Source organism: Lepus europaeus, chromosome 2, assembly GCF_033115175.1.
Source record: "Lepus europaeus isolate LE1 chromosome 2, mLepTim1.pri, whole genome shotgun sequence".
Taxonomy (NCBI): domain Eukaryota; kingdom Metazoa; phylum Chordata; class Mammalia; order Lagomorpha; family Leporidae; genus Lepus; species Lepus europaeus.
Window position 1 is genome coordinate 32,537,580 of NC_084828.1, and position 23,927 is coordinate 32,561,506.

Sequence of the window (23,927 nt, forward strand, 5' to 3'; positions counted from 1 at the left end):
CAATCCACCTATGTAGATGTTTATCCTGTGCAAAGATAAAGAATTCACTACTTCCAAGTCAAATACTGTACTGAACTTGCAAGCATTGGGTTACCTGACATTTCCACAGATCTGAGGTTCCCCAAAATATGGAGTGGAAGAAGGAGAATGAATTAAAGGGAGAGTGCTTCATGCTGGTGGGATTTCCAAAAGGAACCAAATCAATTGAGGTGCTCTCAGGATCTCAACTGATTCAAATAAAACTGAAGTCTCCTTTGAATTCTTCAACTGCTTTTGTTCACAACTCTACCGAGGGGAATAGCATTTCACATTGTTAATTACTTACCTCACGTTTTTGTTATGAACAGCTTATTTGGGAGAGGAGAAGAGTCTTGTTATATGCTGAGAATTTTGTACAAATAAGCATATGTATGCGATTTTTAAACAAAGGTCCTATTTTGCAAGTTTATTTTACTTAAAATTATCTCATAGTTATAATTTCATATAATTTAATTATTTTATAAGCTTTTATATTAAAGAGAACATTCTATTAATGAAGCTGTTATTTATGTTAAAAAACAAAAATGGCTAAGAGAAAAAGCAAATTTATATATGCAGGTTTCTGCTTAAAACTCTGACTTTATAAAAAAGGGGAATTAGCTTTACTTTCATGACTATTGTATATCCATAGTGGCAAAGACATAAGCTATCATAACAAAGTAAGTTAATATGTACTATCCTCACCCTGTCTTTTATGACCTTGTCTAAATATGATCAGAGTCAGCGAACTTGGAAGGCTTCCATAGCCTTGGCAACTCATGACAACAGCCTAGGGTGGTTACTGGCGCCATAAACTAGAGTGTCAATTTGTTGGGTCAACAACAGGAGTCACTGTGTACTTACTCCTCATGTAGGATCTCTGTCCTTAATGTGCTGTTCATTGTGATTTAATGCTATAACTAGTACTCAAACAGTATGTTTCACTTTGTGTTGCTATGTGGGGGCAAACTGTTGAAATCTTTACTTAATATATACTAGACTGATCTTCTGTATATAAAGATAATTGAAAATGAATCTTGATGTGAATGGAAGGGGCGAGGGAGCAGGAGAGGGGAGGGTTACGGGTGGGAGGGAAGTCATGGGCGGGGGAAGCCATTGTAATCCATAAGCTGTACATTGGAAATTTATATTCATTAAATAAAGGTTAAAAAAAACAAAAAAAACAAACAAACAAAAAAACAAAGTAAGTTAATATGTACAGCCTATGTGTGTAACCCCACTGCTGAACTGATTCACAGATTTCACAGATTCACCAGGTCAGGCATGCATAGTCCCATCCTCTGTTAGAGGTTTTTTTTTTTTTTTTTTTTTTTTTTTTTTTGACAGGCAGAGTGGACAGTGAGAGAGAGAGACAGAGAGAAAGGTCTTCCTTTGCCGTTGGTTCACCCTCCGATGGCTGCCACGGCTGGTGCGCTGCAGCCGGTGCACCTCGCTGATCCTAAGGCAGGATCCAGGTGCTTCTCCTGGTCTCCCATGGGGTGCAGGGCCCAAGCACTTGGGCCATCCTCCACTGCACTCCCAGGCCACAGCAGAGAGCTGGACTGGAAGAGGAGCAACAGGGATAGAATCCGGTGCCCCACCCGGGACTAGAACCTGGTGTGCCGGCGCCGCAAGGTGGAGGATTAGCCTATTGAGCTGCTGCGCCAGCCCTCTGTTTGAGTTTTACACATTCCATTATGGACATTTTCAGTCCTTATTGCAAAGAAGAAATGATGATGAACTCACATTGCCAAGCCTGAGTATCCATCTATAGCTAATCTGATTTCATCTCTAGCCATTCTACTTCTCACACCCCCACCACCACTGGGTTTGGTTTTTATAAAGCAAATTTCATGCTGCAGCAAATATCATTATAAAAAAAGACCTGTGTTTTTTAAAGCATAACAACAATATCTCTATTGCACTAGAACAAAATAAAAGAAATGGCATAATATTAGCAAATAGACAGGGTTAAAATATCTCAGATAGCCTGAAGTGCTTTTTTAGAGTTGGTATGTCTGAATCAGGAGCCAAACAAGCTCTATGCAATTCATTCAGTTCATGTCTCCTAATTTATAAGTTTTTCCATTTATTTGTAAAAGAAACCGGGTTACGTGTCCTTAGGAATTTCCTATAACTTTTAATTAAGCTGATTGAATCATTCTAATATTTATAAAAGTCAGATTCTTCTGTACTTTATTTTCTGAAAATTTTTAGCTAAAACTTAAGTTTCAGGATTGAAGCTTTACGTATACTTTTAAAAGTAGGACTTAAGTGATAGCATACTCCCTGTTCCATCACACTGTAATCCACATGTCTGGGAACCCCTACTTTTCTGACAGTGATATTGCTCAGTGGGTTCCAGTGGTATCATAGTGATTCATCCAGAATAACTTTCAACTAAAAGCTCTACAGTAATTGGTGACTATTTCATTCTATTGTTTTATTAGAGACTATGTAAGAGCTGTATCAACTTGTATCGTTTTTTATTTATTAAACAGAATTACCATTCCCCTCTGTATCCACAGTTCAGTATCTATGTATTCAACCAACCACCGATCAAACATATTTGAAAATATACTGTCTGTACTGAGCACTTGCAGATTTTTGTCTTGTCATTATTCGCTAAATATAGTATAACTGTTTGTACAGCATTTTCAGGTATTATAAATAAGCTAGCTTTGGTTTAAAACATGCAGAAGGATGTGTATAGGTTATATGCAAATACTCTGCCATTTGTATAAAGGACTCCATTGCTATCAGATTTTCAAGTTGGGTGAGAGAGAGTTCCCTGAACCAATCCCCTGACAAAAGTAAGGAATGACTGTGTTTGGAAAAGAACTTCCCCCCACTAATACTTTGGTTATTCTGAGATATATTCAGGTAGAAATGCCTACTCTTTTCATTTTCAGGTTCTATGAATATTCATTTCCCCATATTGCTTGGAAATTTCCTGATCAAGGTTGCAATTGTGTTAGCTGTAATTTACCACGTAAGATCAGGAAAATTCAAGACCATGGGGTGACCTTAGTTTGACGTAGAATTTATTCCTGCTCTCAAAGGCCTTGCACACATTTTAATTTCTGCTTGATTATAATGTATCTTATTAAATCTGGACTTAAATATCTCTTTCTGTTTTGTTCTTCTAGGTCATTCCGAAAATGTAGTTCTGAAAATAAAATATTTGGTAAGTTATTCATAAGATTTCTTGAGTAAATGATGCATTATTTCCTGAAAGTTCTTTTCCAGGGCAGGAGATTGGGCTGCCTCTTGGAGTTCCCTCATCCCATGTTGTAGTGCCAGGTTCGAGTCCTGGTTGCTCTGCTTCTGATCTGATCCAGCTGCCTGCTGGTGCACCTGGGAGGCAGCAGATGGTAACCCAAGGGCTTGAGTTCCTGATGCCCATGTGGGAAACACACAAAGGAGATGGAGTTCCTGGCACCTGGCTTCAGCCTGGTCCAGCCCTGGCTATTGGAGATATTTGGGAATGATGCAGGATGTCTTCCTCTGCCGATCCAGCATTCTCTCTGCCTGTCCATCTTTCAAATAAATAAATGCATCTTTTTAAAAAGTTCCTTTCTTCAGTTACCACCATATAGCAACCACAGTTGATTAATGAAGGTCATGTTGCATTATCTTTGAATTCTATAGAGCAATTAAAAAATAAAAGATGTATTTATTTATTTGATGTCAGAGTTACAGCGAGAGAAGGAGAGACAAAGTGGGCCAGGGCTGGGCTAGGCCAAAGCCAGCTGCTTCTTCTGGGTCTTTCACATGGGCTCAGGGGCCCAAGCACTAAAGTCATCCTTCACTGCTTTCCCAGACACGTTAGCAGGGAGGTGGATCAAAGCTGAGCAGTTGAGACTCTAACTGGCGCCCCTATGGGATGCTGGTGCTGCAGACGGTGGCTTAACCAGCTATACCACAGCACTGACCCCTATAGAAAAAATTTTAAAAAGAAATGTGCCTCCATTTTAATTTTAAATGGCCAAGACAAAGAAATCATTAATATATTTAAAATAATTGCCTCTTTTATTTAAAAAGAATAATTCTCTTTGCTGGCTTATTGGCTGATTATCTTCTAGCTTTCCACATTTAGCTTAGCTGGTCCATGGTCAAGGTGGCCTTTTAGAGATTTTTTTCAGATCTATGAATGCGGATGTCATTAAAAAAGAAACAGAAAATGGTTTTATTTTAAAAGACTCTTTCATAGCATTGTACACAGCAGATTTGCTCTTCAGTGGTTATAATTCCCATAGCAAAAATAAAGGCAAGTAGTTTGAATCATTTTAATTCTATTAATAATATTTAGAAAGTTAGTGGGTTATCTTTCTCTTTCTTTTACATAATATAGGGAGTCAGTAATTACCAAGCATTTGCAGTGGCAAAACTTTTGTATTATTTAGTCAATAATTCATTGCTTTATTCAGTGGTCAAATTTGTGTGTATACTTTCTCCTTTGCTTCTCTTCAACAGAGATTAGGAGAGCTCATTTTTTTTTTCTCTTTTCAAAACCAATTTCCAAGTAGGATCTAAAGACCTCATTATGACCAAGATGATAATGCACAATGAATACGTCTTCTAAGGAGATCCTGTTTTATTCAGGGTTGATATCCCTTTGACAATGGCATCTCCAGAGGCTGACTCCTATCTCCTTATTCAGGGTCCTGAGAGCCCTAAATATCAACTATTTTGAATAACAGGCCTGATTTGAATAATGCATATTCTTAAATAAAAGGAAGTAGGGCAAATTTATCTTTTCCATCTAGATCTATTCTGATAGCAGTCTTTTCCACTTGCGCATATATGACCACTAATGTTTCTATCCTAACAGTTTTTGAGAACCAACTGCCTTTTCCATAGTCAATACATAAGAGAAAATAGGGACTTTAAAAATAATACAAAAACTGGAGCTTCTTTCTGTGCTACACTTTGTCTGCCCTGTTGCAAATTTGCGTTATGGGTGTACAAAATGTAGAATGATTAATAATCGATAAGTAGATTAGGAAGGATTCCAGTTTTTCATTTAATGCAGTCATTTCTCCACATGTCCAGCCCCTAATACTTTAACTGTTGAGAGGACAAGGCAAATCAGAGTCTTTTCATTCAAGAATCTTAACAGTTTCTTAGAGCTACCACAGCTCAATATTCCCTCTAAGATTGCCTTAAAAATGATTGAAGTTGGGAAGACAGAGACACCTAAATTTATGCATAAAATAAATGATAATGAATTCAAGAAAACTCCCAAGAATAGTGTAATCATAATTTATCAAAAGACATTTGGGTGACAGCATGCTACCATATATGCACAGGTGCTTATGTTAGTGCACAGGCCATTAGGGATTGGCCATTGGGGACCAGAATTCCCCAGAACAGGCCACAGCGCACTCGTAAAATATCATTTACCAAGTTGCAATCATGTGCTGAATTTGTTTTGATTTTAAATGTAGCTGTGAATTATGCTAACCAATCCTCTGCTTTACTTTACAAGGAAAAACTGTGAATGACATAATCTGGCAGGAACCCAGCAAACCTGAAAATGATTCCCACATCAAAAGGCCCTGTCAGCTAAAAGGTAATTGCTAAATTTAGTTTAGCTGACTCTGCATTTTCTCAAAGTAGTTTAAAGGGCAGGTAAGAAAAATTTACATCTTTCACCATTTAAAATAAACAGGGCATTGTGGTCTACTTAAAAAGAAAAAAGGAAAAAAGAAGGTAGAATGGAATATATCATAATAAATCAAGCACACACACATACACACACGAAAAGGAAGTGAAATATAATTAAGTTGCCTGTTGAAGTAAAAAGTGAAGAATCAATTGCAAATAGTAATTTTTTTTTTTTTTGACAGGCAGAGTTAGACAGTGAGAGAGAGAGACAGAGAGAAAGGTCTTCCTTCCGTTGGTTCATCCCCCAAATGACCGCTACAGCCGGCGTGCTGCGCCGGCCGATCTGAAGCCAGGAGCCAGGTGCTTCCTCCTGGTCTCCCATGTGGGAGCAGGGCCCAAGCACTTGGGCCATCCTCCACTGCCCTCCTGGGCCACAGCAGAGAGCTGCACTGGAAGAGGAGCAACTGGGACAGAATCCGGCGCCCCAACCAGGACTAGAACCCGGGGTGCCGGCGCCGCAGGCGGAGGATTAGCCAAGTGAGCCACGGCACCGGCCAAAGAATTTTAAAATACATAAAAATCAACACATAGAAAAGCCTTGGAAATGTAACATCAATATATAAATGGTTGTTATATTTTGATTTACTAAAATAATTTAGGAGAAATAAATTTTATTATCAACACAAAATTACATTATTTTTATAATTTAAAAATTCCTGGGTAGAGCAAATTAGCAATGAGGCTTAAAATTCATTAATAATAAATAACTTCTTAATTAAACTTACTTTGGAAAGGTAATGAATAAAACAGAAAGTTTTCAGATTTCACAGAGATGAACAACAGCTTGTGAAACTGATTTGCTTGGTGTTTTCTCTACAAGGTTTTTGGGACAAGAAATAGTTAATGAAATTAGTTATTGATAGTTTAGGAGTTTATTGATAATGCTTAAGTGAAAAAGATTTTTTGATATTGTTGGACAGAGGAAATTTTAACATAGTTTCGTAGTTAAATTTAATAGTGTGATTACACATTCTTATCAAATTTTGCATTTTTTACAAAGCTTAGATTTCAAAAGCAATTATTTATGAAAATAAACATCTTTTTAAATATGTTAATTTTCATTAATAATTTTAATTGGGTTTTAATATATTTAAAATTTTATGTGCAATAAATAAGTGAAACATTTCAGGTTTATTTGAAACATTTTATTTTACTTAAAACAAAGGGAAAGTTTTAAAATCGTTATGTTTTAATTTGACTCTGTCTTCATCCATTGATACCAGCTATATTCATCCATATGTTCTGTTACTCATTCATCCAGTTGTTTGTTTATCCATCTATGAATCCATTCATCAATGATCACTCTGATATCACTACTGTATATTGGTCTATGGTAAATAATGTATAACTTCATTTAAGATTATTTTTAATTATAAATTTTTCTATAAACCTCCTTAAATTTCTGGGGCCGTCGCCGGGGCTCACTTGGTTAATCCTCTGCCTGCGGCACTGGCATCCCGTATGGGCACCGGGTTCTAGTCCCGGATGCTCCTCTTCCAGTCCAGCTCTCTGCTGTGGCCCAGGAAGGCAGTGGAGGATGGCCCAAGTGCTTGGGCCCCTGCACACGCATGGGAGACCAGGAGGAAGCACCTGGCTCCTGGCTTCGGATTGGCGCAAAACTGGCCGTAGCGACCATTTGGGGAGAGAACCAACAGAAGGAAGACCTTCCTCTCTGTGTCTCTCTCACTGTATATAACTCTACCTGTCAAATAAATTAATATATATATATATACATATAAATTTCTGTTTTCTAAAACTGCCTTTCTATGAAATGATTCCTTTGTGTTTTGTTTGTTTGTTTATTTAGGCAGGTAATCCTGTTAAAGGTTTGCTGACAAAGTAGCAAAGGATCTTGACCTTAAGTGATGTGTTTCTGATTGATGAAGTGTGCTTTGCCAGAGAAGGGAAAATAAACAACTTTACAGAACATTTCTCAGCTCTGGTATTTCTCAGCTTCTTGAATGACAATGTATGTTTGGCATGTCTCTGTGTGTGTGTATGTGTGAGTTCGTATTCAAGAAGTTCAGCTGACATTTTAGCAGCAGCAGTTGAGTCACAGGACATTTCCTAGGGATTAATGCCATGCTAGAAAAATTTGATGGCCTGAGACCAAGGCTGTTAGTGCCAATATAAATTGAAAGAAATAGTTCAGGGAGTGAGGCAGAACTACAAGTGGACTCTAATTTTATGGGAGTAGTGGCTTCATTTGGAAGGCTCAGAATATTTCTAAGTAATTAGTGCCGTCCTTATCAACCCATAATATTTCTCTCTCATTTTCAAATGCTACTTTTTAGCTGTTAATTGCATCATTACTTAAAAGTGGTTTACTGTGCCTGTGCATAGACAAGCCATCTCTGGAGTTTATTGAGATGAAGATGGGAAAGTGCATCATTGCTATCATCCACAGTCCATGATTTTAATGGACACTAATGATGAAATTGTAAAGACAGTCTCAATAAAAGAAAACACTTCGGGAATATAAGTAGTAGGAGTGATATCAACTTCCGAAGAATATGTTACAAACTCAAACACACACACAAGCGCACACACACAGATATTTCCCTCAATTTCAATATAAAAATGGTCTTTCTACATGACCCATATTATACTAGTAGCATTTAAGCCTGATGAAAAATCTTTGCTAGACTATATTTAGTGAATGATTGATGGATGATGTTTTAATTTATAAAGATATTCACATAGATCAACAACATGATTGTGGCAGTTGGTTAAGAAAAAACAATTTATCAGAACAAGTTGGGTTCCAACAGCCTAAATATTTTAGTTTTTGTAGTCAAGTTCTTTCTTTTAAGAAAAAAAAATTATCTATACCTACATCTCTACTATTAAAACAGATTGCATCTGTGAAAAACAAAAATGTAGAATTCCAAGATGGCAGAATAGGGAAAGTGAGTACTGCTCTAAGATAGGGAAAAACAAAAAACAAAACAAAACAAAAAGTGGAGGAAGTACATGCTCAGGGGAGTGTTAGAAAAACTGCATGAAAACTCTGTATGAGGAAGAAGGGCGCCACAGATCTGTGTGGAAGGTGCAGATGTGCAGCAGTGAGAACAGACATAAAACACAACCCCAGCAGCCGAGACCTGGAGAAAGTGCCAGCTTTGGAGAGATGACATCAGACTGCAGCAGCCCTGGTCACTGGTGATGTAGCTGGAGGGAGAACCTGGTGAACTACACTGTCATTGCTTCTGGCCTGGGTTCAAAGCGGGACAGGATTCCTGAAAATCCAGTGAAAAAAAAGGGGCACATTTTTCTCTATATATTTCCCCCCACAGTGGCAACTAAAAACCAGCTGAGAGAGGGCGGGTACCATTTTGTACATCAGTAGCTGCTGCTGCAGCTCTTAAGCACACACCAAGGAACTGGTGGGGTAAGAGGCCATCTTGAGAGCAGAAGTGGCAGCAGCAACTCAGGTGCATGCACCTGGCAATGGTTTGGGAAAAGGAGCCATTCTGACATCAATACCAGCTGCAAAAGCTCTTGTGCACTCCTAGCAACCAGCAGGGGGAAGGCACCATATTGAAATGAGTAAGGGCTGTGGCAAGCAGCTCTTGGGTACACAGGTGATCCAGAGATTTTACCAGAGGGAAAAAAATGCATTCCCCAATGGCTTTGAGTCTGGCTTGAAGGATTGACAGGGTGCTGGGTACGCACATATTAATATGAGGTGCCCCAGCTTCTCAACGTATTACAGATTCTGGGGATCAAACCACCTAGGCGGAGCATCCATAGACAGCTGGCTCAGAAACATCTCTGGCTCTTCATGAATAGGACAGGCTACCAGGGCAGAGTGGATCCTCTGCACTCCATGACTGTGGAAGCCCTGTGTGGTGAGACAGTGGTAACTCTGTGACTGCATCAAAGTATGCAGGCTGTAGCTGGGTTTCTGGGCAATCACTGTGTGTGGCTACACATGCTCAGAGCCCCCTGGTTGCCTGAGATGACTCATTGCAGTGGGATCAGTGCTAACCTTGAGGATTGCACAGATCCTTTGTGTGGTTCATGCAGAAATGCAGATGAGTATTGCATGCACTGTGAGCTAACACCTGGGCATTGATCACTTGGAAGAGAGGAGGTGAGGATGTGATTAAGCCAACATAGCTGATCATACCCTCCTTCCTGCTAACAAGAAGAGCTATACCATGCCCAAATTGGGTGTCATACTGGATACTCAGGCCACCCTGAAACTCTTATCAGAGCTGCTAGTCATACCCACCACATGCCTCTGGGCATTCACAGAAAGAGCAGACACTCCACTAAGCCATAGAGTCATAGTCCTAAGATAAAAGCCATCAGAGGAAAAAAACCAACAAGTACATCCACAAATGCCTAAAAATAAATGCAGACATTCAAGAATAAGGAAGACAACATGATGTCCCCAAAGGAGCAAAAGAACATTTCAGCATTAGAATGTGAAGATGAAGAGATTGATGAAATGCCTGAAACAGAATTCAAGATTAATCATAGGAGGCCGGCACGGTGGCTCAATAGGCTAATCCTCTGCCTTGTGGCGCCGGCACCCAAGGTTCTAGTCCCAGTCGGGGCGCCAGATTCTGTCCTGGTTGCCCCTCTTCCAGGCCAGCTCTCTGCTATGGCCCGGGAGTGCAGTGGAGGATGGCCCAAGTGCTTGGGCCCTGCACCCGCATGGGAGACCAGGAGAAGCACTTGGCTCCTGGCTTCAGATTAGCACGATGCACCAGCCACAGCGCGCTGGCCGCCGCAGCCATTGGAGGGTGAATCAATGGCAAAAAAGGAAAACCTTTCTGAGGCCACAGCGATGACTCTGGAACACTGAGCGCCTGTGGCAGTAGCAGTAACATGGCTGGTACTTGGGTTTCTCTTGGTCAATTTTTCAAACCTCTGTTTCTTATAAAGTTTCATAAATTTTTTTTGAGAAGAAAGAAGTTTATTTATAGACTTGTATCAAACCAGATTGTCCATGACTAGGATAGGGTTGGGGATGAAAAGGATTTTTCTTTTTACAAGATTACTTTTACAATGTAAAATTAGGAATTTTTCTAATTAAGACTTTGTCCTTGCTCTGTCTCTTTGGAACAGAGGTAATGCAGATTTGAAGAGGGGAAAGTCAGTTACAGAAACTATTAAGAAGAGTAAAAAGCCAAAGTTCCATATTCCAAAATTGCTGGAGAACAATCTTTTTTTAAAAAAAAAGGGAGGGGGGGAATGACCATGTTTCATACTCGAACACACATTAATAAAAGGAAAACATTGAAAAAAAAAAGGAAGACCTTTCTCTCTGTCTCTCTCTCTCTCACTGTCCACTCTGCCTGTCAAAAATAAAAATAAAAAAGATTAATCATAGGATTGCTCAGTAATTATAGCAATCATATGATTACTCAGAAACAAATCCATTAAAGAAATCCATACACAATATGGGTGAAAAATTATCGCATGAAATTGAGATTTTGGAGAGATATCAAAATTAAATATTAGAAACGAATAATTGAACATGTCAAATAAAAGATACAGTGGAAAGACTTAAAAACAGACTTGGTGAGACAGAATAAAAAATATCTGAGCTAGAAGACAAATCTTTGGAAATTTTTCAGTTAGACAAAAGAAATAAGAAGAAATTAGAAAAAATGAAAACAGTGTTGGAAATTTCTGGGAAACTATCAAATGACCCAATGTAGGGGTCTTAGGAGCTCCTGAAGGTATGGAAAGAGAGAATGTATTATAAGTCCTGTTTATTGAAATAATTACAAAAACTTCCCTAAGAAATGGACATCCAAGTACACAGTGCTCATAGATCTATTAATAGACATGATCAGAAAAGATCTTCACCATAACACATTGTAGTTGACATTCAACCGTAAAATATGAAGAAAAGATTTTAAAATGTGCATGAGAGAAACACCAGATTACTTTCAGAGGATCTCCGATTAGACTCATAGCTGATGTCTCATCAAAAACCTTACAGGCTGGGAAAGAATGGAGAGACATTGTCCAACTCTTAAGAGAAAAAAACTCGACCCAGAATACTGTACCCTGCAAATCTCTCATTTATGAATGAAGGTAAAATAAAGACCTTCCATAGCAAACAGAAATTGAAAGAATTTGTCAGCACTTGTCCAGCCTTACAAAATTTGCTTACACATCTACACACATAATCACAGAAAGATATCAATCACAGAAAGATGGAAGAATGTGAAGACAGCAAATCTCCCAGTAAAATACGAAGGAAATCCAAAGCAAACAATAGGAATATTTAAAGAAAAATGGTAGGACAAAGTCAGTACTTATCAATAATAACCTTGACTATAAATGACTTAAATTCTCCAATTAAAAGATACAGACTGGCAAAGTGGTTTAAAAAAAGACCCTTCTATTTGCTGCCTGCAAGAAATATACCTCATCAATGAAGATACATGCAAACTGAAAGGGAAAGGGACAGATAGAGATTGAATAAGTAATTAAGACCCTCAAACAAATAAAAGCTCAGGATCAGGTAGCTTCACTGCTGAATTCTACCAGACATTTAAAAAAGAACTAATTCCAATTCTTCCAAAGCTATTCAGTACAATGTAAAGGAAAAGAATATCCCCAAACTCCTTCTAGGAGGCTGAATCACCTTAATTCCTAAACCAGAAAAAGACATAACAGAGAAAGAAAACTATAGGCCAATATCCCTTATCAACATAGATGCAAAAATCTTCAACAACATAATAGCTAATCAAATCCAACAACACATCAGAAAGATCACTCACCCAGAACCAGTGGTATTTATCCTGGGTATGCAGGGTACATCAGCACTCACAAATCAATAATGTGATACATCACATTAACAAACTGAATAACAAAAAGCACATAATTATTGCAATAGATGCAGAGAAAGCATTTGATAAAATACAACATCCCTTCATGATGAAAACCTTATGCAAATTGGATATAGAAGGAACACAATCATGATAATTTATGACAAACCCACAGCCACCATCTTATTGAAAGGGAAAAATTTGAAGCATTCCCAATAATAACTGGAACCCAACAAGGATACCCACTCTTCACCATTGCTATTCAATATACTGGAAGTTTTAGCCAGAGCCATTAGGCAAGAACAAGAAAGCAAAGGGATACAAACTGGGGAGGAGGATATCATATATCTGTATTTGCAGATGACACAATTCTTTATATACCAGAACCAACAGACTCCACCAAGAGACCATTGAAACTGATAAAAGAGTTTAAGTGGCAGGATATAAAATCAACATACAAAAATCAATAGCCTTTGTATACACAGACAATGCCATAGCTGAGAATGAGCTTCTAAGATCAATGCTATTCATAATAGCTGAAAAAAATATTAAATACCTTAGAATAATTTTAACCAAGGACATCAAAGATCTCTTCAATGAAAATTATAAAACATAAAGAGAAGACAAAAAATGGAACAATCTTCCATGTTCATGGATTGGTAGAATCCATATCATCAAAATGTCCATACTTCCAAAAGCAATTTACAGATTCTATGAGATACCAATCAAAATACCAAGGACATTCCTCTCATATATAGAAAAAATGATGCTGAAATTGGTATGGAAACACAAGAAACTCCAAATAGCTAAAGCAATCTTATGCAACAAAAACAAAGCCAATGGCTTCACAAATACCAGTTAGTTTTCAAGACATACTATAGGGCAGTTATAATCAAAACAGCTTGGTACTGGCACAGAAATAGATTTGTAGAGCTATGGAACAGAATAGAAACTTAAAAAATCAACCCATGTTGATCTACAACCAACTTATCTTTGTCAAGGGAACTAAATCAATCCCTGAAGCAGGTATAGCCTCTTCAACAAATGCTGCTGGGAAATTTGGATCTCTGCATGGGCAAGTATGAAACAAGGCCCCTAATTTATATCTTATAAAAAATCCACTCCAAATGCTCAAGGACCTAAACCTACTACCTGAAACCATCAAATTATTAGAGAAATTCTATAACACATTGGCATAGGCAAAGATTTCTTGGAAAAGACCCCAGAACCATAGGCAATGAAAGCCAAAATTGACAAATGGGATTACATCAAGCTGAGAAACTTCTGCACTGCAAAAGAAATACTCAACAAAGTGAAGAGGCAACTGATAGAATGGGAGAAAATATTTGCAAACTATGCAACTGATGAAGGGTTAATCTAGAATCTATAAAGAGCTCAGAAAACCAAACAACAGAAAAATAAACAATCCAGTTAAGAAATGAGCAAAGGACTTAGATAGGCATTTTTTAAAAGATGAAATTCAAAAGGCCAACAGACACTTGAAAAAAATGCTCAGGGAAATGCAAATCAAAACCACGATGAGGTTTCACCTCACTCCATTCAGAATGACTATCATACAGAAATCAACAAACAACATATGCTGGCGAGGATGTGGGGAAAAAGGTACCCTAATCCACTGTTGGTGGGATTGTAAACTTATACAACCACTGTGGAAGACATTATGGAAATACCTCAGAAATCTGAAAATAGATCTACCTTATGATCCAGCCATTCCACTTTTGGGAATTTACCCAACCAAAAAGAAATCAGCATATGCAAGAATTATCTGTACCCCATGTTCATTGCTGCTCAGTTCACAATAGCTAAGATATGGAATCAACCCAAATGCCCTTTAACTCATGACTGATAGAAATCTATAGTATTATATCCTATGGAATACTACTCAGCAGTTAAAAAAAATATGAAATCCTGTCTTTTGCAACAAAATGGACACAACTGGAAACCATTATACTTCGTGAAATAAGCCATTTCTAAAAAGACAAATTCCATATGTTTTCCCTGATCTGTGGTAAGTAGTATAGTACCTAAAATGTATTGGAGTGAAATGAACATTTCAAGATTTGATGATTGTTTATAGCCCTCATCTCTGCTATTGAGAAACAGTGTTTTTTTCTTCATGCTATTTGTTGAACTCTTTATTTAGTTTAGGAATAATCTTGTGAATATAAAGTAAACTGAAAATAGATCTTTTAATAGTGAGACGAGAATATGGAGGAGGAAGAAGGGTGGAAGCATAGGGAGGCGGGAGGGTAGTGAGGGAAATATCACTTTATTTCCTAAATTTATATATATGAAATACATGAAGTTTGTATACCTTAAATAAAATTAAAAGTAATTATATAATAGAAAAAAAAACCCATACTACGAGTTAACCATGCATGACTCTCAATTAAAATAAACTTTGCATTTAATTCCATTTTCATGAATTTTTCTGGAGTGCCCTTTAATTTACAGAAAAACTTTTTGAACTGAATGAGAATACTCAGAGTTCCTGTGCTTCATACAAATGAATCTTGAGGTCCTCCAATTCTTTAGGAGTGTTCTTACTAAGATTATAGTGCTTTGAAATTAATATGGGCAGAAGCATCTCAATTAGAAACACCTAGAAGCTGATCAGCAGTAAAGTTTGGTTTTTATTCTATCTCATTTTGTGTGTGTGTATGAGTAGCTGAAGGGCAGAGTCTTGGTATTTTATTCTGGATGGTACATTCACAACACCAATACTTGTGATCCACAAGGTAGTTCATGCACAGTCTCATGATTTATTGCTATGAACAAACCACCCTGATCCTTTTCACTGTGCATAGAGGGTAGACCTACTCTGTTCCTCCTTTCCTCCCAGAACATGAGAATAAGGAACAGCAGAAAATTGAAGCAGTGGTTGCAATGAAAAAGGAGTGAAGGTGAAAGGAAGAGTCACTGGCCTGGCAGTCAACTGATTTCTGTGTATCTCAGGATCCTCACCTGGGAAATAAGATCCAGAGATTCAGTGACCCATTAAGTCTTGTCCTCTTTGAACATCCAGTATATTTCAGATTTAAATAAATGAAACCCTTTCTACAGGGACTGAAGGGGAAGTGCAGCTACTTTTGTAAAGGTTTCATTTAGCTGCAAGCAAAAGGATGCTGCATTCCAAAGCTTTTACTAAAGCATGCATAGAACCATTTTGACATAAATAATTCATGTTGAGCAGACCTAAGCTAATGAAGCTCAAAATGCCAGGGGTGGAAATCTTAGTTTAACAAAAACAGATGAGGTGATAACTGCATAGAATCATAGCATTTTACAGTTAGAAGTATTATTTTTTCTGGAATACTATTCTTTATTATGAAGAAGGAAACTGAGTCCCAACAAGATTTTATGTCTTGCTCAGATATGTGGCTGGTTAGTGGCATTCTTGCATTTTACTTTCTTAAATTTGTATTTTATGTTAATGTGTTCCTTATAAAATATAGCATAGCCTTAAGAAAATAGATATTTATTATCTAGTCAACACAATGCCTTAATAAACTAATTAGTCTATTAAAATAGACATAAATATCAAATTCTACCTGAGCTTTCTAAATTCTATAACTTTTCTCTATGTAACATTTATATTTTCTCATAGATCTCAATGAAATTTTGAGTAATAACATATGTACCCTTCAAGGAAAAACACTACAAGGAACTTCCTACCAGGTAATGTGAATAATCAACCCCTGTTATTAAGCTCTGAAATGCTCCAGGTGCAGTGTAGGGTGTTTGGATGGATAGCTTTGTCACTATTTTGAATTTAGTTGTTGTAAGTCTTGTAACTGATATGCTGTGTCTCTGTGAATTGGAATATAAGTGGAAAAATCAAATGATGACCTGAGATAATCATTTTGACTATGCAAAACATCGTGCTCTACAGCTTTTTGATAGGTACTTCTGGACCTACCACATTAATATATTAGGTTGTTCTGCTACAAGACCTATCCTGAGTGCCTAGATCCATCTGGCAGCCTTCAGAATGGGTCATGTTCCTTGAGTTTTTACATTTGATATAAAAAATATGGGTTTACTGTGATTTCTGACCTGTCTATTTGAAGTATTACACTCATTAGCCCAGGAGTTTGAGTAATTAAGAATTCTTGGGCCTCCCTAGCAAGAATAATGTAACACTACTTAACAGATAGAAAACTGCTATTCATTCCGTAACAACCAAATGTATATGAATCAATGGGACCAAATCAGGTGTCAGACTGGTATTTGGTATTTTCCTGCTGGCTACAAGGTTCTCTTCCTTCATTCTCATGGTTTTATTGGAAAATTAGAATTTCCTTTACATATTATCAATAAGCAGAGGCAAAGTAGCACATGAATTAAGAAGAGTTGATTTGGAGAGAGAAAGACCAGCATCCGTGAATGCAGTCTGATTTCTGAGGTCGTCAGAGGTCCTCCAGTGAATGAGACAATTGTCTAGCTTCTGACCAGCTATCATTTCTGCTGGATGTTTTGATAATGCCAGAATGATAGGACTGCCCTCTCCCAAGGTTTGCTAACACATTGCCTGAGCACCTGTTGTCCAGTGGATTCTCCCTGCAGTGCGTGATTTGTATCTTGGTTCAGCTCTTGGTAAATCTCTGATCTTGGACAATTTAAATAAACTCTTTCTGTCTCAGTTTCCATCTTCTACAAAACTGACCTGTAAAGAACCAGTATCTTTGGGCCAATGTTTTGGTGTAGTGGGTTAAGCTGCTGCCTGCAATGCTGGCATCCCATATGGGCACGGGTTTGAGTCCTGGCCATTCCACTTCTGATCCAGCTCCCTATTAACGTGTCTGAAAAAAAGAAAAAAGATGGCCCAAGTGCTTGGGCTCCTATACACAGGTGGGATAACTGGAAGAAGCTCTGGGCTTCTGGCTTCTGCCTGGCATAGCCCCAGCTGTTGCAGCCATTTGGGCAGTGAACCAGCAGATGGGTGATCTTGCTCTCGGTCTCTTCCTCTTTCTGTGTCACTCGGCCTTTCAAATAAATAAAATTTTTTAAAAAATCTTTAAAGGTTAAAAAAAAAAAAAAACATCTCAGGACTGTCTTGAGGAGTAAGAGAAATACTTCATTAAAGCACTTAGCTTCATGGTTGCCATTTAGATGAAGCTTAAAAGAATGTAGCAGTTGCTGTTAGTCCTCTTTCTTCTCCCCATTCTCCTCCCCCATCAGCTTACGTTCTTAATGGCACTTTCGCAAGCACAGCTGGCAGAGTCTCTCTTGACGTAGGAAGTCTCGTTTTCCTCAACTCAGATGAGGCCTCAGATATAATATCTAAGTGAAAGTGTCTGATAGCCAGAGGGAAGTCACAGCTGGCTTACAGAAGAGCTCCCAGGCATGCCTTGTGCCGAGAGGAATCTTTGTTTAGGTTTTTACTCGAAAAATAGAAACATCTCTTAGAAAGAAGAAGAGGATGCAGACTGTTCATAGAAGAAAACAATTAGAGATAAATCTTTACTCTCATACCACTCCTAGATGTGTTTATTGGTCAAGAATGGTGCTTCTCCGTGGTAACTATTCTAGTCTGATGTAGCTTATCACTGAGGGCCGGTGGGTTCACTTCCAGTGACAGACAAGGCAGAGCCATTTGGAAATCCTCATTTGGGTGTAGGGAGCAGTCTTATCCAACTTCGTTCTTATTCATACTAAGCATGCAATTGAGTTTAATTAAGCAACATTTATCTATATGTCAGAATATGTTGGTTTAACAAAGAGTATTACACAGTGTATTAGTTTATTAATTCCTCATATCCAAGAGATGGGGGAGGAAGGAAAGCATTCTTGGATGGAGAAGGAAATGTGAGGAGGGAGACCAGTCTGTGGGTGAGCTCACAGGAGAGTAGACTTTGCCGCAGACCTTGGCCTGTCATTCCTGAGTAAATAACTATCAGAATAGTGTTTCTCCAAGGGTATCTTAAAAAGTTTCTATAGCAGAATCACATGTAGTATTTGTTCAAATTTGTTATGACTGGGGCCTAGGATTTGTATCTGAAAAATTGTTTAATTTATCTGTAAGGCAGAGAGACAGAAAGATGGATAGAGTTCTCCTATGTTGGTTCACTACTCAAATGCTTGCAACAGCCAAGGCTGAGACAGACTGAAGCTCAGAGCTGGGAACTCAACCCACATCTCTCACATGGTTGGCCATAACTTAACTACTTAAGCCATCACCTGCTACTTCCCAGGGTGCACGTTACCTGGAAGCTGAAACTGGGAGTGGAGCAAGGACTCGAACCCAGCCACTCCAATGTGAGATGCAAACATCCCCATAGTGTCTTTAATCACTATGCTTAATCGCTGCTACTCTCCCCCCCCCCCATTTTTTTTTTTTTTTTTGCGTCTCTCTGGATGATACTCAGTACACAAACCACAAACATCTTTGAAATCAGGAGAATTGGTGGGCATCTGTCCACAGATGTGACATTCTATGCATTTGTACTTGGGAAGTCCAAATTAGGCTCAGGTCTCAACTTGGAAAAGAATAGTCTAGAAATAGTCTAGGAAAAGTCAAATCATTTTTTTTCTTCCTTGTTGTAGGAATATTTGTCATTATAGAATTCAAAAAAAAAACATGCAAAAGTAGAAAGGACTAAAATAATAAATGGTATCTTAACAGGATATTTTTTATACAGTCATTTTGCTGACTATATGGAATAAAGGACAAAGAACGTAAAATATTTTTCTACTTACAGTTATCATAGGATCCTGCCAACAAGATGTATTTTGGTCACTAAAGTCACTCGAGATGGAAGATTTAAACATAAACTGAATTCTCAATCAAAAAAGACTCAAGCAGACATGTTTCCTGTATATTCTCAAAATGATAAGGAAGCTGTTAGTCTCGGAGGAATCAAGTGGCAAGTGTGGGAGGATGTTCACAGAATACTTTCTTCAGTACTGACTGAGCACACCACCTGTTTCTTCCAAGTTGGCCTGGGATAACCCTGCTGGAGAACCAGGCGTGCAAGAGCGGTACTGCTGGGGAGGCTTTGGAGCGAGAGCAGTCAGATTACTCCTGTGAACCCTACACCGACTATGAAGAACATCTTGTCAACACCTGACTCCCAGCCCTTATTTTTGAGACTTTGTTCTTGTTTGTTCTTCTCTGGAAGCATTCATTTGATGGCTCAAATATTTTGTAGCTCGTTGAAAAGGGTCTAAAGTATGCAGGAATACGGACTTTAGGCTAATATATTTTCAAAAATGTTGCATGCCTCATTGCTCACGTAAATTCTCCAGCTACATTCAGGCTTCAGAGCAGCATTCATATTCATGATAGAAAAAAGCGATCACATCTATTACTTCCAGTGCTGGGATATTGAGCATTGTCAAGCACCCCTACCCGGGACTGAAATAAAACATTTCTTCCCTGAGCTTCTTGAGGGAGAAAAAGGCTTGCTGAGGATTTAATTAAAAATACATATGTAGGGACTGTTCGGTATTTACAGACTTAAAGCTATATCCAGTGCAGCACACCATGGTTGAGAAATGGTGTGTAGCATGGACCGAAGTCGTACTGCTTTTTTTGTGAGCTTAACTGAGGTCATGAAACCAGGTCACTGAGGTTGTACCGGGATCCCGTTAACAAGCAGAAAAGGCAAGCCCCTCACTGGGTTTCATCAGACAAATTTGAGATGGCTCTAAACCGAGATGTGAACAATCCATCATGCAGAAAAGAAGAAAAGGCCAAAATGACAGATTGTTCACATAGTGCCTGCTAGAGTCAAACCAAGGCTAGTTAAAATTGTCATGCAATAGATACTGTGTATTTTAAAAAAAAAAAAAAAGCATGCATTGAGCCCGCTGTCTCTTTTAAAGTTTTATTTGTTTGTTTTAAAGTCAGAGTTAGAGAGACGGAGAGACATTCACTGATTCACTCCCCACGTGACAGCAATGGTCAGAGTTGGGCCAGACCTAAGCCAGGAGCCAGGAGCTTCACCCAGGTGTTCCACATGGAAGGCAGGTCCCCTAATACTTGGGACATCTTCTGCTGGTTTTTCAGGCCATTAACAGAGAGCTGCAACAGAAGTGGAGCAGCCAAGAAAGGAACTGGCATCCATATGGGATGCCTGCATTGCAGGCAATGGCTTTACCCACTATGCCACACTGGCCCCAATATTGTGTGTTGATCCATGTTTCTTATTTCATGTTATTTCTTATCCATTATATAACTCTATTATATTAAGTATCTATTGATGCACAGCAAATTACCTGGAAGTTTAGAGGCTTAAAAAACTAAAATTTATTATCTCACGGTTTTGTTAGTTCGGGAGTATGGGATTGGTATTTCTAGGTCAGATTCTTGTGTGGTTACAATCAAGATGTCATCTAAAGTTTTGACTGGGGCTAGAGAATCTCTTTTCAACTGCCTTTCATGACAGTAGGCTGGAGGCTTCAGTGCCTTGGTAGGGTTGATTGGAGGCACTGGTTCTTGCAATACTGGCATCCTTGGGGCTGTTTGGGGGTCCTTATCACATAGCATTTATTCCCCCCAGAGTGAGTGATCCAAGACCCAGAGCCAGGGGAGAAAATTATGTCTTTCAAGAAGTCAAGCACCATCAATTCCATCTTATTCTACTTGTTAGCAACAAGTAACTCAGTCTAGCTTTGTGCAGCTCTTGAAGTGTATAGAAGAATTTGTAAACATATTTTAAAACCACCAGAGATAACTACTAATATCTACTAATAAAGATGGAGCTGTTTTCCAAGAGCAATATTATAAATCATTTTCTTTCTTTATGATTTATTTATTTATTTGAAAGGCAAAGTTACAGAGAGTTAGGGGGAAAGAGAGAAAGAGATCTTCTGTCTACTGGTTCACTTCCAAATGGCTGCAACAGCAGGGCTGGGCCAGGCTGATGCCAGGAGCCTGGGACTCCATCTGGGTCTCCCATGTGGGTGGCAGGGGCCCACACACTTGGGCCATCTTCCACTCATTTCCCAGGCACAATAGCAGGGAGTTCGATCAGAAGTGGGACAACTTCCAACGCTATGTGACGCTACCGAAGTTTGCGTAGTAACAGACTTGGTTAATGTTCCAGTCGGTTGTTTCTCCAGGAGAAAATTTTTAGTTCTGACCTCTGCTAACACTTCCTTAGCTTCATTCACTTGCTTTGAAAAAGCTTCTGCAACCTGAATGACCTCATCTTGTTTGTTTATCAAACCTTCAAATCCCTCTAGAAGGAGTTGCTTATATTCCTCCAATTCTTTAGAAATGGCTTCCTGAGGAGCTTTCATTTTGGAGAGTTTAGATATCCCAACATGGATTCTGTGTTCTTTTGGTATACTTCTTGAAATGTCATCACTCTCCATTAGATACTCTGAACTTTTTTGACATGCTTTTTTCATGTATGAGGAGTCCAGTGTGCGATCACGTGAAAGCTGCAGCCGTGAGGCAGATACTCTCAAGCCTCCCTGTGGGACATGGCCTCCCCCGCACACCAAACCACCATGAACATTCTCAACACTGGACGACGGCACAGCAGGCCCCACAGTACCAGTGCTGGGCAAAGATTCATTCCCCCGTGCCTCCCCAAGAAATTCAGTTCTGACCACCGTTGACCCCCCATGCGCCCCATTCAGGCTGCAAGCCAAGGTCTCTCCCACTTGCACGTGGAGTTGCCTGGGCTTCTCCAGCTCTCCATCCCATTCTTCCCGAGCAGCTTGCCTTCTGGTGTACTCCGATGTATGCAATTGTCTCCTGAGGTCACTTAATTCCTTCTTCAAATTCTGGATTTCAATTTTTGAGTTCATGCAACAACATTCTACATTATGCGATGAAACTTGTCTCCTGAGGTCACTTAATTCCTTCTTCAAATTCTGGATTTCAATTTTTGAGTTCATGCAACAACATTCTACATTATGCAATGAAACTTGTCTCCTGAGGTCACTTAATTCCTTCTTCAAATTCTGGATTTCAATTTTTGAGTTCATGCAACAACATCCTACAGTATGCGATGAAACTTGTCTCCTGAGGTCACTTAATTCCTTCTTCAAATTCTGGATTTCAATTTTTGAGTTCATGCAACAACATTCTACATTATGCGGTGAAACCATGTATGAGGAGTCCAGCGTGCGATCACGTGAAAGCTGTAGCTGTGAGGTAGGCATTCTCAAGTCTCCCTGTGGGACATGGTCTGCCCTGCACATGAAACCACCACGAACATTCCCAACACCGGACGACGGTACAGCAGGCCTCACAGTACTAGTGCTGGGTAAAGACTCATTCCTCCATGTCTCCTCAAGAAACTCAGCCCCGACCACTGTTGATTTCTCATGCGCCGAATAATATTCTTCATTCTTCTCAGTGGCAGACCGCTGGCCATCAAGGTCCCCACTCTTTCTCTGCTGATTCAATCCACAACCATCACCGTCACCAGGAGGAGCAGCACTTTCATGCAAGTTTCTCAACACTTCCACTTCCTTACGTTGGCAACGCTGCCCTTTCTCCCCAAACTTAGAATTCCTTTCAGATTTGCTGTCTTCAGGATCTCTTTGGGAGGCAGATTCCTTATCTTTGTCACCATTGTCCAATCCACGATCATAGTTGAACGCATATTTTTTAAAGGGCTGTTTTGGAGCAACTTGAGTGATGGTGATATCTTTTAAAACCTTCTTACTCGCTACGGTTGACATTCCTTCCTCAGACTTTAAGGAGCATTTTAAAGGCTCATCATCTGGTCTGAAGCCAGGCATATCAATAATTTTGTCTTCTGGCACTCCAGCAATACCAGATAATGTGTCCTTTGCATGCTCTTGTGCACTTAGACTGACAGTCACATCCTTGTCAGTATCTCCACTTGATGGCATTGATGCTTTTCTCTTAGAATCCCACGGTGATTCTACAGCCTCATCACTTATTCCGGAGATAGGCACTGCAACTTCTTCCCTCTTTAGAGGTTCTGCAGAGGATTCCTCCTTAGAATTCCTTTCAGATTTGCTGTCTTCAGGATCTCTTTGGGAGGCAGACTCCTTATTACGTTTGTTATCTTTGTCCAATCCATGATCAGAATCCATCCCATATTTATTAATTGTCTCTAGTGGAGCAACTTGAGTGATGGCAACATGTTTTTTACTCTTCTTACCCGCTACAGTTGACGTTCCTTCCTTAGAATTCCTTTCAGATTTGCTGTCTTCAGGATCTCTTTGGGAGGCAGACTCCTTATTACATTTGTTATCTTTGTCCAATCCATGATCAGAATCCATCCCATATTTATTAATTGTCTCTAGTGGAGCAACTTGAGTGATGGCAACACGTTTTTTACTCTTCTTACCTGCTACAGTTGACGTTCCTTCCTTAGAATTCGTTTCTGATTTGCTGTCTTCAGGATCTCTTTGGGAGGCAGACTCCTTATTACGTTTGTTATCTTTGTCCAATCCATGATCAGAGTCCATCCCATATTTATTAATTGT

At 39.0% G+C, this 23,927-nt stretch overlaps 1 protein-coding gene across 4 annotated transcripts in view; it reads left to right on the forward strand.

Moving 5' to 3' along the window:
• SAMSN1 (SAM domain, SH3 domain and nuclear localization signals 1) overlaps positions 1–23,927 on the forward strand; it is a 548,989-nt gene that overhangs the window by 400,564 nt on the left and 124,498 nt on the right. For all 4 annotated transcript variants that reach the window (XM_062206648.1, XM_062206649.1, XM_062206654.1 and 1 more), the window contains 3 exons: positions 3,168–3,205; positions 5,510–5,593; positions 16,114–16,184. In XM_062206648.1, the coding sequence (XP_062062632.1) occupies positions 3,168–3,205; positions 5,510–5,593; positions 16,114–16,184 (193 nt within the window). The remainder of the gene's footprint in view (positions 1–3,167; positions 3,206–5,509; positions 5,594–16,113; positions 16,185–23,927) is intronic.